We start from the raw sequence: 15147 nt of genomic DNA on the forward strand, positions 1-15147 counted from the left end.
CAGGACGAGGCTGGGAGAAGGCAGACAGCAGTCGTAGCTCGGGGTCAGGGAAACTAGTTCGAAATGCAGCCCGAGGCTCGAACCTCAGCCAATGCACTTACATTCCTGACCCGCACTATTGCTGCCTCCCCCAGCCTTCTGCCTTCTGCCTTCTGCCTTGCATCCTTCTGTGGCCAAATCGTATGTCAAATGTAGGAGAGACCGCCCACCCGCCGGAGAAGCCACAGAATATTGCCTGGTAGAATCGTTTCCCTGATTTTGTATGCATAAAACATAAATCATGCTTATATATACATACTATATACATCTATGAGATATGTGTAACCTGTACAAATGCCACTCACAAAATAGAACAGTTCTCGTAGAGGTTTGTATGCCACAGAGAAAGCAATACCGCAGCCTTGTGTAGAAAGAGGAATAGCCATATAGCTAGGACAGAACACAGATGTTGTATCTAAATGCTTGACATACAATACTCTTTACTCTATAACGTACCTGCCATAACCACACGATACCCGTTGTTGTAGAGGCCTCTCGGTAGGTATATGACTCATAACCAAGAGTGTCTTGTATTGGTTAAAGCTGTACAAAAGCATCGCCTCAGGAAAGAATAAGCATCTATATTAACCATATAACTATATACATTATATATATACTACTACTACTACTACTATATACCTATATCAAAACCGATCACCCACAATACCGAACACTGTATATAGACAACACGCTGAACAGACGTAAGTACATCTAAAGCCACCCGAACCACCTGAACCGCCTGAAACAAGAGAACCTGAAACACCACCGAACCACCGAACCACCAAACCACCGAACCACCGAACACCACACACTGAAAAAATGAAAAAGAACAACCGGAACTTTGGTCGAACGCCGCCACACGAGCGCATGCAACGAAAAGCTAAAACACTCTCCAACACTCTCTCTCTTGCTCTACCCCTACCTTTCTCGCTCACTCGCTCGCTCTAACTCTCTCTCTCTCTCTCTCAGTATATATATCAGTATATAAATATCCATATAGCTATATATATAATTCTCTGCGGCAAGAACTCTCTTTGATTCTCACACCAAGAACCAACCAAACAACCAACCAAACCAAACCAAACCCAAAACACCAAACTAACCTAGATCTTTCTTGCTGAACAACCTCATATTTGAAACCCGTAAACTCCTGGCATCTAAACCATCCACCACCACCACTACCCGTCCCCCTCGAACCACCACATAGAACCATAGGTCTCTCTAAACGAAACCCACTTAAACGATGAATCCCTAAAAAAGATAAACCAAAATCAAAATCGAAAGCAACATTTGAACTTGCATTTATGCAGATCCATTTGATCAGATGGTAGAGTTGCAACTCCACATAATATCGTACCGTTCATGATGTCGAGCCCATCATGCGTTCATATTGTGTCATATATATAGATATATATCCCCCTATATAATACCCTATTCCGATACCGAATCCTTTTCCAATAGCCGTCCCCCCCAACCACAGCCCCCAAAGACTTGAAGACAAATCATTTGCATGCAGTGTGCAAATTTCCTCTCGTAATGCCCATTTAGCCTCTCTGACTCTCTCTGTCTCTCCATGTCCCGGTGTGGCACGTAGCAAATTAAATGAGGCGCGCATGTGGGCGTGGCAAATTGGCAACACGTAGTACAAGTGTGAGCAAGGGGCTAGAAGGGGCAAAAGGACTGTGTGCAAGGCCGGGTAGCTTGAGCTGACTTCGAGTTCAATTTTCAAATACTCTCAGACCAGGAAAAACTTGCGCTACTTTCAAAGTTTTTTTTCTGCACTTCCCACTCTCGACCTCGCCCCTTTCTAATGGGTCAAAGTTGAGACCCCCCGCGCTCCCGTGTCACCCATCCCCTTTGGCCACTAAGCTCTTGAAAAGTTGACTTATTTCTTTCTGCAAAAATAAAACTTAATACTCTGAGACGTTGTGAACATTTTGTGCCCATTCTGTCAGATCGTAATCCTCACTGGCTACAACATACAACTCAGGAGAGGCCCAACTTCAAGAGAGCTCCTCTATACCAATACCTATTCCAATACCTACCCAGGGTACCCACGGATCCCCGACTCCGAGCCCCGAGCCCCGACTTGAGTTGAATCCGTTTCGAATTTTGAGTTTGCAGCATACTCTCAGGCATATACTCCATATATCCACTCTCAAGCACACTTCATTCAGAGATCGAGATCAATTGAAACCAATCAAAGCAACCGATAAACGTCACTTCTAAATAGAAACCAAATCTCCAGTCTCTCAACAAGGCGGACTCCACGGAAATGAGAACTACGAACCTACGACTGATACACAGAAACAGATACAGATACAGATACAGAACATACATACATACATATACTACGCCTAATTACTGATTACCTATGTACTTACTTCGCCGATATGTCCTCACTCACACACACACTACAGAAACAGCTACAGCTACAGATAAAGATACAGATACAAAATACAAATACAGATACAAATACAGATATACTTACACATACATAAACGTACGCTTTATGATTTCCATTTTCGATTGTGTCATTTGTGTTTTTGTGTGGTTGTTATTGTATTTTTCAAAACGAAAACGAAATTCTTTTGTTTCAGGAGTTACAATTCTTCTATCGCTCACAGTGTTTCTCAACCTTGTAGCTGAGACATTGCCCCAAGTATCTGATGCAATCCCCTTGTTAGGTAGCGATTGCATTTAAAACATACTTACCAAATGCAAATATATATTCAAATTTGTCAAACCAAAACCAAAAAACAAAAAACCGAATAATTAACAAACTACTTAATATGATTTACATATACGTACATGCCTAAATGCCATATATATGTATATATAGACGTATCTATATCTATATATATATGTATATCCATGAATATTATTGTTATTGTTGTTATCTATATATATATATACATATCTATTACGATTATATTACTCACACACATTGCTAAATTGTTCGCATATATAATCCCCCTCTCAAAGAATCCAAAACTGAAACTAAAACTTAAATAAAGTAATAGTCTAACCAACCAACCAACCAACCAACCAACAAACAACCAAGTCAAACAAATACTACTCGTACCACCCAACTATTAAGCGACAATAAAGTTGATAAATGTTATTTGTGTACGTCGTACTATGTTTACTAATTACAACAACAGTTTGCCACTTACTAACTTAACTAAAACCAAATACCAAACTAAACCAAACTAAATCAATTATAATTCTAACTCTAACTCGTTCTCTCTGTCCCACTCCTCTATATCTCTCTCTCTCTATCGCTCTCTCTAACTCTCAAACTCTAACTCGTTCTGAACTTGAAGTTATAATATATCAAATATCAAATACAATTAAAATACCAATATCGATATATATATCCGAAGCAGTTCCTTATCATACTGTATTCTGTTGCTGTCTCTCTATCACTATATATCTACTATCTCCCCCTACTGTCTTCATTTTAACAATCAACAAACTTTTTGGTTCGCTTCTTATTAACAACCAGAACCAGGCAGAGCCCCAGAAAGACCGGATAAAACAAACACTACGATTAGTTAGGGCAATCTTTTAAATGCTATCGTTATCTACTTGTACACTTCCGATCTTTCTATATACTTTCTATACAATTTCCGCTTTCAATTCTTCAATTTCTTCACCAAACAAGCTCATTGGAGGGCAGCACATACAGTCCAAAGATGCTGCTCCAATGGTTGAACAATTTCCCTTCAATATAATATACCTCTATTCCCAGAACCGAATCGGTGGGGCCTTAATGATGCAATAGATCCTGTATGCCTGTGTATCTTCATATCGAACTAAATTCGAACGCAAATCTCTCTCTTAAATGTAAAATTTAATTTCAAAATTTGTATTTCTATCGCATCAGGGCCTCGCCTTGAAGGGTTCATTCTGTAATTATTCGACACACACATGTATGTACAACTATAATACCTATAAATGTATATGAATATCCGTACTATATGGTAAATGTTATGTCTTACCTTCCGCTTCGTTCAATCCGCAACTCCCTCAACTTCAATTTCCACCCATACGTAATTACAAAAGATACTTATGAGACAGATTTCAATGCAAGTGAGTTTGGGAATATACTTGTGATAAACCAGTAACGACAACGACAACGCAAATTAAAGATGAAAAAATTCTTGTGCGAGATGCCAGTAAATGCTAATAAATCGTAATGATGCCCTGTCGTCGTCAAAGACACACACACAGACCGAAAACAATGAAATGAAATCAATTAAGAAAGAAATAAGTTTTTATCTTGTATTGTATGATTTCGACTTTTTTGCTAACAGCTTTGATTTGTGTTTGATTTGGTTCTCTCACGCTCACCCTCACTCTCACCGTCACTCGCCACTCACTCATTTCTAGATTGTCAGATTTATGCATTGCCACCCACACCCCACCACCACCACCACCACCACCGTCACCACCACTGCCACAATATAAAGATATATTTTACACCCTAAGTTTGTCCATGAGTATTACTCCACCATCTTGAAGCTCGTTATCGTTCGTTCGCTCGCTCGTTCACACAAGAAACTCTCAGTCATGACCACGAGACCAAGTCACTCCAGATCACAGATCACTCCACAAGAAATCCACCGATCCACCGATCCACCGATCCACCGAACCACCGAACCACACACGCTTCTATATAACTTTCTTAGACTAATGTCTGCTAAATGCCTACACCCGGTCCTCATCCTGCATCTAACTATCAAGATTCTCCAATTTACCCAATTCTCGGAATGATATTTTTTGCTTGAGAACCTTTTTTGAGAACTCAAACTTTGAAATTCCAATTGCTAAATAAATACTATTTGAAAACTACGATTACTAAAGCATCGACTATAGCATATCTGGTATTGCAAAAATATCATTTCCCATTTATAAGATAGCATTTTTTTACAGATGATAATGATAATATATGTATATACATAAGTATTTGGAATGCACCCTCTCCCCCACCAACAAACGATGAGTCCTGTGTTGTATGATGTGTTGTGTTCTCTCCGAAAAGGTTCAGCCAAAAAATATCATTTAGCCCATCCCTGAAGCTCTCTAGCACTCTAGCACTCTTTGCCCCACTTCCCTACTCTATCTCAAGCTATAACCAACGACACGTTGAACGGAGCTCGACCCGGACGGACGATCCAGTGATCGGCGATGACACTCCCCGATGATTCCCTGCTGCACTCACACACGAAATCTGACCAAAATTTGACCAAATATTTTGCAGGTGTCACTATACTACTATCGCAAACAGTTTTCTCTCTGCTGGTCGGCAATGTCATTACCAAGACCAGCGAGGCCGTACCGCTGCTAGGTATTCGTAACGTTCAATTGTACCTTTGAGTTTATCATTTGCAAAAAAAAATAAAAAGAAAATCTAAAATTCTTAGAGCCTTAAAAAACAAACAAAAACTCTTCTCTCTTTTAGCTGCTAAATCAAAAACCAAGCAAAACCAATTGTACAAAGTACTCATTAGACATAACGAAAGTTTCCTAAAGCTAAAAATCAAAGTGAATCTTTAAAAACCACCAAAACCAAACAAAACCCAAATAGAGCGATAAAGTAGGTAATCGAATGTTAAGCTTTGATGAGCATGAACCAACTCCGGGGTACAGATGCTGAACCGAATGTATCTTTGGAACCCGCAACCGTAAACCCAACCGAACAACCTCTGCTTCTTTAGACTTTTGGCTGAACCTCTTTGACATTGAGAGAATCTCTAACCAACACACACACACCAACACTCGACTTACTCTCCTCCCGATTGTACTTTTGAGGCTCCGGATGTGCAATGTACATATGTATACCTATGCTTTAGGTAATCGTTAGTTCCTCGCACCCAAGTATCGAAAGCATACTCAAAACAGTCCATAAATCGAACGAATTACTAATACTCAATCATCCAGCATTAAATATTCAGAGAGCATACCGTAAACCATAGAAACGTTAAATCAATAACCAAATACAAAATATATTAACGCCAGAGGAGCTAAACTATCGACTCACAGCATTCTAGAACAAAAGTTTAAAGTTGAAATCTTATCCAGACAATGATTAGCCCCACGTTTACCCACCCCCCCGTTTACCCAGACCCAGAGACCCCCACAGCCCCCATCCATGCCTGCTTTTGTGAATGTTTTATTCGATTCTACGAGCAGCAAGGAACAGTCAAGTTTTACACAATAAAGAATCATTTACAGAATGTGTATCCCCATACTTTACTGTTCTTTGTCCCGCTTCTCATATCCAGAACTTCTGCATGAACCAAAACTTAAACACTAAACTGCATGGAAGAAGCCTGACATAAAATGTATTCAAATAAACATCAAATGTAGTGGCTCTGAGTAGACGTATTTATAGTCATAGTTGCATCCGCAATGTAACGTAACGTAACGTAACGTAACAAAGCGTAGTAACGTAAAGAACAGTAGTCACAGCATTGTAATCAAACAGTAAACACAGTAATCATCACGCTACTTTCTCTAACCGTAACTCTAATCGAAGTCTATCATGAAATGAAGCTAAACTAAAGTAATGTTGTACGAGTTTGTAAATTATGATTTGACGCTTCTGTTCTTAGTGTTTTAATGAGATGCAAGGCCCCACGATCAGCACTCTAACATTCGCTTTTCTCTATATCTTCTTGCTATACCCCAAATCCCACTCAGGCACCTATTTCAACTGCATCATGTTCATGGTCGCATCGTCGGTGGTGCTCACGGTTGTGGTGCTCAACTATCACCATCGCACAGCGGACATTCACGAGATGCCACCGTGGGTAAGTCCTCCATCTGAGCAGTCCTCTTACAATACCCCTCTCACTGGTCCTCTTTCTGGTTTCTGTTCTCTGGCTTGGATCAGATCAAATCCGTTTTCCTACAATGGCTGCCCTGGATCTTGCGGATGGGTCGACCCGGCCGCAAGATCACACGCAAAACAATACTATTAAGCAATCGCATGAAGGAATTGGAGCTGAAGGAGCGCTCTTCCAAGTCTCTGCTCGCCAATGTTCTCGATATTGACGATGACTTTCGGCATACAATATCAGGATCTCAAACCGCCATCGGTTCGTCGGCGTAAGTATCCAGCTGAATGGTTGCAAGATTATCCTTTACTAACCCATTATCTGTACTCTCTATTCACATTTGCAGTAGCTTTGGCCGACCCACAACGGTGGAGGAACACCACACGGCCATTGGCTGCAATCACAAAGATCTCCACTTAATTCTCAAAGAATTGCAATTTATTACGGCGCGCATGCGCAAAGCTGACGACGAAGCGGAATTGATAAGCGATTGGAAGTTCGCTGCAATGGTTGTGGATAGGTGAGTGCATACCCCACATAAACACTTTTACATACAACCTAACGTTGGGAACTAAGTGTCTGGCTAACCAAAACTATTCTTGGGATGCAAAATCAATCTTTTGGTGCTTTATTCTGTTATTATACCAATTCAAACGGTACTGGCTATCTCCCTGTTATGTGCCACTCGTCAACCAACTCCTGTGATTAGCCACATCATTATGTACATTCAAATATTCACTTTCCTGAGTGGATGTATTGAACCAGAGGCAGCACGCTTCGGTGGCCGCTTTCCAAGTCAAACAATTAGGCTCGGCAAACGCTTTGTCTGTCACACATCTTCCGGCGGAACGCCTTGCCAAGCACACAACCAGCTTGCCCACACCAACACGTCCACGCCCACGCCCACGCCCATGCACACACACACAGAGAGAGCACGTGGCTCAAATATTGAAAGATGGCCGACACCCGGGCCGCCGCCATTTTGTTTTCGAGGCGCTGATTTGCTTGCTCTTCTACTCCACAGATTTTGTTTAATTGTTTTCACGCTCTTTACGATTATTGCAACGGTAACCGTGCTGCTCTCAGCTCCGCACATAATCGTGCAATAAGGACGCTCAATTTAGACAATTAAGCTACGGATACGGATACGGAAGCGCATACACCTAGCACACACACGCACACACACACGCGGATTAGATACGCCGGAGTGCGGAGTCTGTGTGTTAGGCGAGGGAGATGCATAGTTAAGTTCTTTTTCAAAAACCAAACCAACAAAAAACTAGCGAAGCTGCTTTGAAACCAAGCAAAAGCGAAGAAACAAATGGAAAAACCGAAAAAAAAAATTGTTAATTACATTTTTAAGTCAAAAACAAAACAAAAAAAGAGCAAAGGAAATTTCGCAAAAAAAAAATAGAGAAACAAAATCATATACTAAACCAAAATATTTTATGGAGAAACCAAACAAAAAAGCAAAAATTACTGCCGTACAAGAAACCGAATAAATAAGAGAGAAAACAAAAGTGTTAAGTAAGCTACACATACACACTGACAGACACACTAACACGAACAAAATTATAAAAGTTAAGTAAACAAAAAGCAAAAGCAAACCAAAATTTGCATAGGGATGGAGTAGGAGCCAATGGGCGGAGAGGAGGTGCACAATATGGATGGGAGGAACAACAAAGAAACATCGCGGCAAAGGACACACACAAAAGCTACATACACATACAACTGCACACACATGTATAAGTTATAAGTTAATTAACACGTTGAGTTGCTATAATTTATGTAAGATGAACAGACGACAGACACAGACATAGGATACGTACTATATAGAGCCACACACAAGATACTACACAAACAAAAACACATAAGATATATGATATATATATATATATAAGAGATTGTTCCTATGAGACATTAGATATGTATTTAAAATGGCAACACACCCACATAACACCCACACACACTCAGCGACAGAGACGGAGACAGAGACAGAGACACACAGACACTGAAGCACTTAATTGACAAATGCAAAAACAAGGGAAAGAAACAACTTATTTGTAGGCGAGTGTAGGCATCAGAAGATTGACTTATTGGCCTTATTTATCCTTTGTTTCTCTCAGTTTACTTTACTATATTTTGTGTCTCTTAGTTTTGATTTTTGGGATCACGTGGACCAACAATATTTTGTTTGATTTCCTTCATTCAAATTTTGCAAACAAAATATGATCCCAGTGAAAAAACTTGAAGAGTCTTATTTTCGTTCTTTATAAAAATCGTACATCTTATGTTGTATCTTTTTTTTTGGTGCGGGCTTTGAGAGTGGAGCGTAGATTGAAAAGTGAAAAGTGAGGGATAGCTAAGTGTAACATGGTAACAAACTGACACATAATAATGGATACAAACAAACAAAAATATATAAATACATATATATTGAATAGTGAATTGAATTAATTTTTAAAAGGCGCATTCACGAACCCTTGGAGCAGGAGTACGAGTATATGTTCGTTGAACGAAATGTTTTTAGAAAATTTATTGTTGAAATATTGTAGCAAATCGAAAATACCGAAAATGAAAATGAAAATGAGCGAACCGAATGCAAATGCAAAAGCAAAACCAAACCGAGTTATAGTCAGCAATTAATTAGTCAAAGTAATAATTACAATGAAACACAAAGCAGAAAGAAAGCAGAAAGCAAACTCCAAGATAGCAATACAAGATGAACAGGTGTATATATATTTTATGACACATATATCACCGCATATATACATACATAAATATACATATATAAATAGATATATTTTTAATAAAACCAATACGGAAGCGAGCAAAACTACAGACACTAGGCAGAAGCAATTACAGAAGCAAAGGCAGCGCAAGATCAGAAAAGAACAGAACCCTACTAAGCCAACCAACCAGATCAACAGCCCAACCCAATCGCATCCAAGAAATCACAATTTTGTTGGAAGTTTTCGCATAGTTTTCGAATCGAGTTCTCTTCCCCAATGTGTTCCTAGATACGAGCTTCAAATTTCGTCTACTTTACTCTGCTCTATCCAATCTAATCCAATCGAATCAAATCGAATCAAATCGATTCGAAACGATCTCCCCTCAAACACAAAGCAAAACAGTGATATTTACGGTATAGTCCCCAATGAACGAACTCGTACACGAACACTCTTTCCGGAACCCACCTACGAAACCTATTAATGTGAATGTTTTCTACACAAAAACAAAAATCAATGATCAATGAAAAACCTACCTCCTTGTTGAAAAAAATGAAACGATAACAAACGGATCCGATGGATGGGATCGATGATTAGAAGAAGAAGCAACACTGCCGTATTAATCGCACTCCTCTGTCTTCCCCTTGAGTAAAACACCCCCCTCTCTCTCACACACTCTCTTTCCGGAATAGTATTTTATGTGTTGTCCTATCCGAGAGAATTTCTAACAGAATTGTGTGACGAACCTCGAACCTCGAACCACGAACCACTTTTGATAGCCAGACGAAAAGTTTACTTAAAGGAAATGAAATCAGCTCACCCCCGAACACAGTCTAGGAAACGGAACGGAACCCCATTGAGTGCTGGAATCAATTGAAGGAACTGCAGATCTAAGCGTTATATGTGTATACACTCACTTTGTATGTTTTATTTGCATTTACGAGTACATTTGATATTTGATATGAGAAGATTTTTACTTACGCCCCGAGCGATGCGTAATCCTACCGATAACTGCTCTGTCCCCCATGAGGTTGTTGTTTATGGATTGTTTATCGTCAAGATCGATTTCAAATTTAAATTCTAACTGAAATTGATATCCTGCGTTGACGCATAAGAATACGTGCACGATACGATATCGAATGAGGATCAGAATCAGATAAAGTTGGATATGAAAATGCAGATGCAAATGCAGATGCAGGTGCAGATAAGATGGAGACGGAGACGGAGATAGTGTGTGCATTTTAAATTTAGTTTTTTTATAATTAATTTAGTGCTAATCTTTGAGCAGCTAGGCGCGTAATTAGAACTATGTATATGTGTATGGATGTCTTTTTGATAAAAAGAAGCTATTTTAAAAAGCAAACCATTTTCTACACTCTTTAAAAGATTGAACTCTACATGTACGAGAATATGTATAATAAAAATAATAATAATATAGCATTAACTAGGCAATTATAAACCAAATGAAGGCGATGACGAAGACGATTACGATGACGATGGGGGCAAGGAACTATAAACTAAGCGTCCTACATTAGGAGAGGGCTACTAACGCAAAAACCCAAAAGGAAAAGAAAAGAAAAAGAAATTGATGGAAAAACAAAAACGATAAACGAATTTAAAATTGAAAAGATTGTAGTCAAGGAAAATGTTTTTCATTTGAAAACTCTACTACTTACTTACTACTTACTTACTTTGCAAGTAATAACTAATTTCCTCTGATCAGAGTTACACACGCAATACGCAAATTAAGAAAAACGGTTGGTACACGCCCATGCCCACGCCCACGCCCATGCCCATTCCCACAAACACATGCATACACAGGCCACATACTCAAACAATCAAAACCCACACAAAATCATGGAAACATTCGAGTTGTTCGTATAACAAAATAATAAAGAATGCAGAAAACCGAAGAAATCCGATTTTTGTTTCAATTCCGCATGATCATGCCGAGAAGAGCAATTAAAACAGTTCAACAACAATAAATAGCGCATAAACAAACCAATTCGATCGGGACATTTTTTAAACCAAGCAAATATATTTAAAATTAGCATTTAACTAAAAGACAACAAAAAACTTAGGCTATAAACTGCAAATGTTAAGCACCAAACTCACCCAACCTAAGACTTCCAAGTCCCCAGAACCCCAGTCCACATCCGTACCGTACCCGTGCCCGCGCCCGAGCCCGAGACCAACCCCAATCCAATGCCAAAAGAACCCCTCCAAGTCTAACTACCAATTCAATTTAAATAGCTAATTGCATAATTATTAAACCGTTACCGCAATTTCTGTCGAATGCCAAAAGCAAAAGTAAGAAAAAACAAAAACATAAAACTTCCAACTAATTATGCATGTAATGAAATGGCAAAACAGAAAGGAAACCCAAAAAATTAGCAAAAGTCTGTTGTCGATAAGTATTATTGACAGACAAATAACTTTCGTCACATTGACGATAATAATTAATTATAAGGCGAAAACAAAGGAATTAAATGATTTAAATAATAAACAAATTAATATTAAAAATCGAGAGAAATGATTGCTACAAACACACACAAAACTGAATAAAAATTTATTTTGAAAAGAGAAATACCATCAAAGCTTGTTTTCTTGTTTAGTTGATTTTCAAACATGATTTCAAATTTAAGCGCCGTTAAGTGTCTATCAATTCCATTTTGTTGCTGTAGCTTCATTAAAAATTAGTTCGTGTAACTATCAACAGGCGGCGCAAAAAGGAATCGTTGCTGTGTAATAAATTGAGCAAATGTAACAGTTCAAAAGTCTCGGTATATTTTGTCAATTTCATCAATCTATTTTTTCAAAGGTAAATTTCCATACGCAGGTTTTTTGAATTTTCGCTCACAAATCGTACTTATGTGTATCATTTATTCCAATATATTGCATTTAAATCCTTTTCGCCCATTCACTTTCAAGACAATTTCTATTTGGCACTTAAGTTTTGTAGGACTGTTTTGGGATTTTCTCTGATGATTTTTCCAGTATATATTAAAGTCAGTATATTTACGGTATATTTTGGTATATTTCTGAGGGTCGGACCACTTACCATACAGTATATATACTGTGGTCGGACGCTATATTTTAACGATAAATCGATTAAACGATAAAATAAACAGGTGAAGAACGCAGATCCGCGGGGTTTAATGATATTTGATATCTGTTGCACAATTAATAATGGACCTGCGTAAGTTGTGCAGAATTTGCTTTGACGGCAGCGCAGACGTTGACATCACGGAGCACCGAACCAGCGACTGGCCGGAACACACAGTCCTCGAGATGATGGACGCCACATTCCAAGAGGTAATACAGCAAAACTAAGACACAATCGAACTAATGGCGTCTTCTTCAGAATATGAATCTGACAGATGAGCTGGCAATGATATGCAAGCCATGCCTGGACAGTTTCATGCAGATCTATGCATTCTCCACGAAGCTGAAAGTCGCCAATCAACAACTGCTCGAACTATTCGCCCAGGCCCAGGAAGGAGAGATGTATGTGGTACACGAAGGGGATACAATCGAGGAAGAATGCTCCTTCATGGAGCCAGAGCCAGATACAGAGACGGAGACAATAGTGCAAGCAGATGCACTGGACTTCGCGCCCATAGACGAGGGTGCAGACTTAATAGACGAGTGTCCGGAGATAATAGACGAGAGTTCAGAGAAAATAGACGGGAATCCAAAGATAATGGACGTGTATCCAGATCTAATAGACGAATGTTCAGAGATAATGGAAGAGTTTCAGTCTATCCCATCACAGAAGCTGGCGAATCAAGATTCGTTGATTGTCTCGGAGTTCCTACCAGTCACCACTAGTAAGCCCCTGGCCGAAGGAACCTCCGACGGTGGTCTGCAGCTGCAGCAGTGGACAGTGGATTATGCGGCCGTCGAACTGACGCACAACGACCTGGATGATTACAACGAGACGAATCGCCGCCTCCACGTGGATCCGAGCGGCAGTCAGGCCATCTACAAGTGCAAGTACTGCACGCATGCCTTCGCCTCTTCCCAGTACCTGAAGACCCATGTCCGCAAATCGCACGTCTGCAAGTACTGCACCAGCGCCTTCGCCAAGTTCAAGGATCTCAACGACCATATTCGCAACAAGCACCCGAACCACCCGTGTGTGGTCTGCTCAAAAATCTTCACCACCAGCAGAGGCCTCCGAGCCCACCTAAAGCGTGTGCATGGCGTCCAGCTGCCCGCTCAAGTGTCACTCTTGGACTACACACCAGCGAGCAGAAAGAAGTATTATCCAGAATAAAATTAGTTTATTTGCCAAAAGATTTGTGACTTTTCCCTCACGGGATCCCCCTTCTCTTGGTCCGCCCCAGCAATGTACATGGGCGTGAACTCCCTGTAGGCTATGCAAACGCGTCGCTCCACCACATCCTCGCGCAGCACAGAATGCTCAAATTGATAGCGCGCCGGCCCGTACAGAACAATCAGCGAGAGGCTAGAGGGAGAGAGACTTTAGCATACAAAGGGAACCATGAAATCGAGTGGCTTACTTGGGCATGGGTATGCGGAGCACCTTTCCCTTGTATGCCGAGAGCCGTTCCTCGGGCAGCAGTGGCTCCAGCAGCTCATTCTCGTAGGCGGCCACCAAATCGAGGTTGTACTTGCCCGCCTGCTGCTCTTCATAGACTGTGAGAGTGAGGACGGCATCGCCAAGGCAGTTGACTGTCACCACACGCTCGCCCCAAATCCAGCAGTCGTCCACATGTGGATCTATGCTGGCCCCCTTGCTGGGCTCGTACTCCAGGGAGCACTGCTCGATGGTCTGGAAGTTACGCAACAGCGGCACCTCATTGAATCGGCGTTGAACGTACTCCGTGCTATTGGGGAAGCCGGCGAAGGTGCCCACCTGCAGCTTGCGCTTTTTGAAGTTCGTCTTGGGCCCAAAGTTCTGCTTGCGACGGCCGCTCTGAGAGATGTCCCAGCGCAACGCATCCAAGTCGGCCATCAACTGCGAGCCCTCATCCTTGCTGAGGAACTGCTCCTGCACGAGAACCCCTGGCATAGGGAGACCCTTGGCCTTGTCGTGATGCTGGTGATCCGCCTGAACCGCAGTAGTGTCCCAGCCGGAGTATAGACGTTCGCATTGAACGCAGTATGACCAGGGCTCCAGTTGCTGGAACTGTTCCTGCAGCGAGGGTTTGGCTATTTGGAAGTCCTTCTCGCAACTCAGGCATGTGCGCACACCTTTGCAGCCGCATGGTCGAATTGTGTTCATTTTTTTAACACAAAAAATTGTAAATAAGTCCTCTCAATCAGCTGTTTTGCCAGTGTTGGACAATTATCGATTGTGAACATAATTCCATCGATAGTGAGCCACATTCAATACGATAGTACTATCGAATATTTCACCACATGGCGCGTTTCAGGTGAAAGATATTGTGGGGTGTTTTGTAAAAAAAAAAGGAAGGATTTTACCCAAGTTGTTCACCTGTTGAAATAGAGGGGGACTATGAGGGCAAACTTCGTTTTTTCACCGATATACTCACGGTATATTTCAG

At 40.7% G+C, this 15147-nt stretch overlaps 3 protein-coding genes across 15 annotated transcripts in view; 2 read left to right on the top strand and 1 right to left on the bottom strand.

Moving 5' to 3' along the window:
- nAChRalpha6 (nicotinic acetylcholine receptor alpha6) overlaps window positions 1-11198 on the top strand; it is a 97825-nt gene extending 86627 nt beyond the window's left edge. For 6 of the 13 annotated variants that reach the window (XM_001356312.4, XM_015180247.2, XM_015180248.2 and 3 more), the window contains 5 exons: window positions 2640-2726; window positions 6748-6857; window positions 6941-7155; window positions 7231-7404; window positions 7909-11198. In XM_001356312.4, coding sequence (XP_001356348.3) covers window positions 2640-2726; window positions 6748-6857; window positions 6941-7155; window positions 7231-7404; window positions 7909-7993 — 671 coding nt within the window. In that variant the 3' untranslated portion in view covers window positions 7994-11198. Of the gene's footprint in view, window positions 1-2639; window positions 2727-6747; window positions 6858-6940; window positions 7156-7230; window positions 7405-7908 lie in introns of those variants that run through there. The other 7 variants (XM_015180249.2, XM_015180246.2, XM_015180244.2 and 4 more) reach the window with 2 other exon arrangements.
- A 1480-nt stretch (window positions 11199-12678) lies between these two features.
- Window positions 12679-13914, top strand: LOC4817311 (zinc finger protein 121). The gene is made up of 2 exons (XM_001356313.4): window positions 12679-12928; window positions 12978-13914. The coding sequence occupies exons 1-2, from the start codon at window positions 12803-12805 to the stop codon at window positions 13890-13892; spliced, it is 1041 nt and encodes a 346-aa protein (XP_001356349.3). The 5' UTR covers window positions 12679-12802; the 3' UTR covers window positions 13893-13914.
- On the bottom strand, window positions 13880-14948 carry LOC4816986 (alpha-ketoglutarate-dependent dioxygenase alkB homolog 4). Its single transcript, XM_033379333.1, has 2 exons — window positions 14140-14948; window positions 13880-14084 (listed from the first exon to the last, which is right to left on the bottom strand). The coding sequence occupies exons 1-2, from the start codon at window positions 14862-14864 to the stop codon at window positions 13895-13897; spliced, it is 915 nt and encodes a 304-aa protein (XP_033235224.1). The 5' UTR covers window positions 14865-14948; the 3' UTR covers window positions 13880-13894.
- Between the last annotated feature and the right edge of the window lie 199 nt (window positions 14949-15147).

Source organism: Drosophila pseudoobscura, chromosome 4, assembly GCF_009870125.1.
Source record: "Drosophila pseudoobscura strain MV-25-SWS-2005 chromosome 4, UCI_Dpse_MV25, whole genome shotgun sequence".
NCBI classification, from domain to species: domain Eukaryota; kingdom Metazoa; phylum Arthropoda; class Insecta; order Diptera; family Drosophilidae; genus Drosophila; species Drosophila pseudoobscura.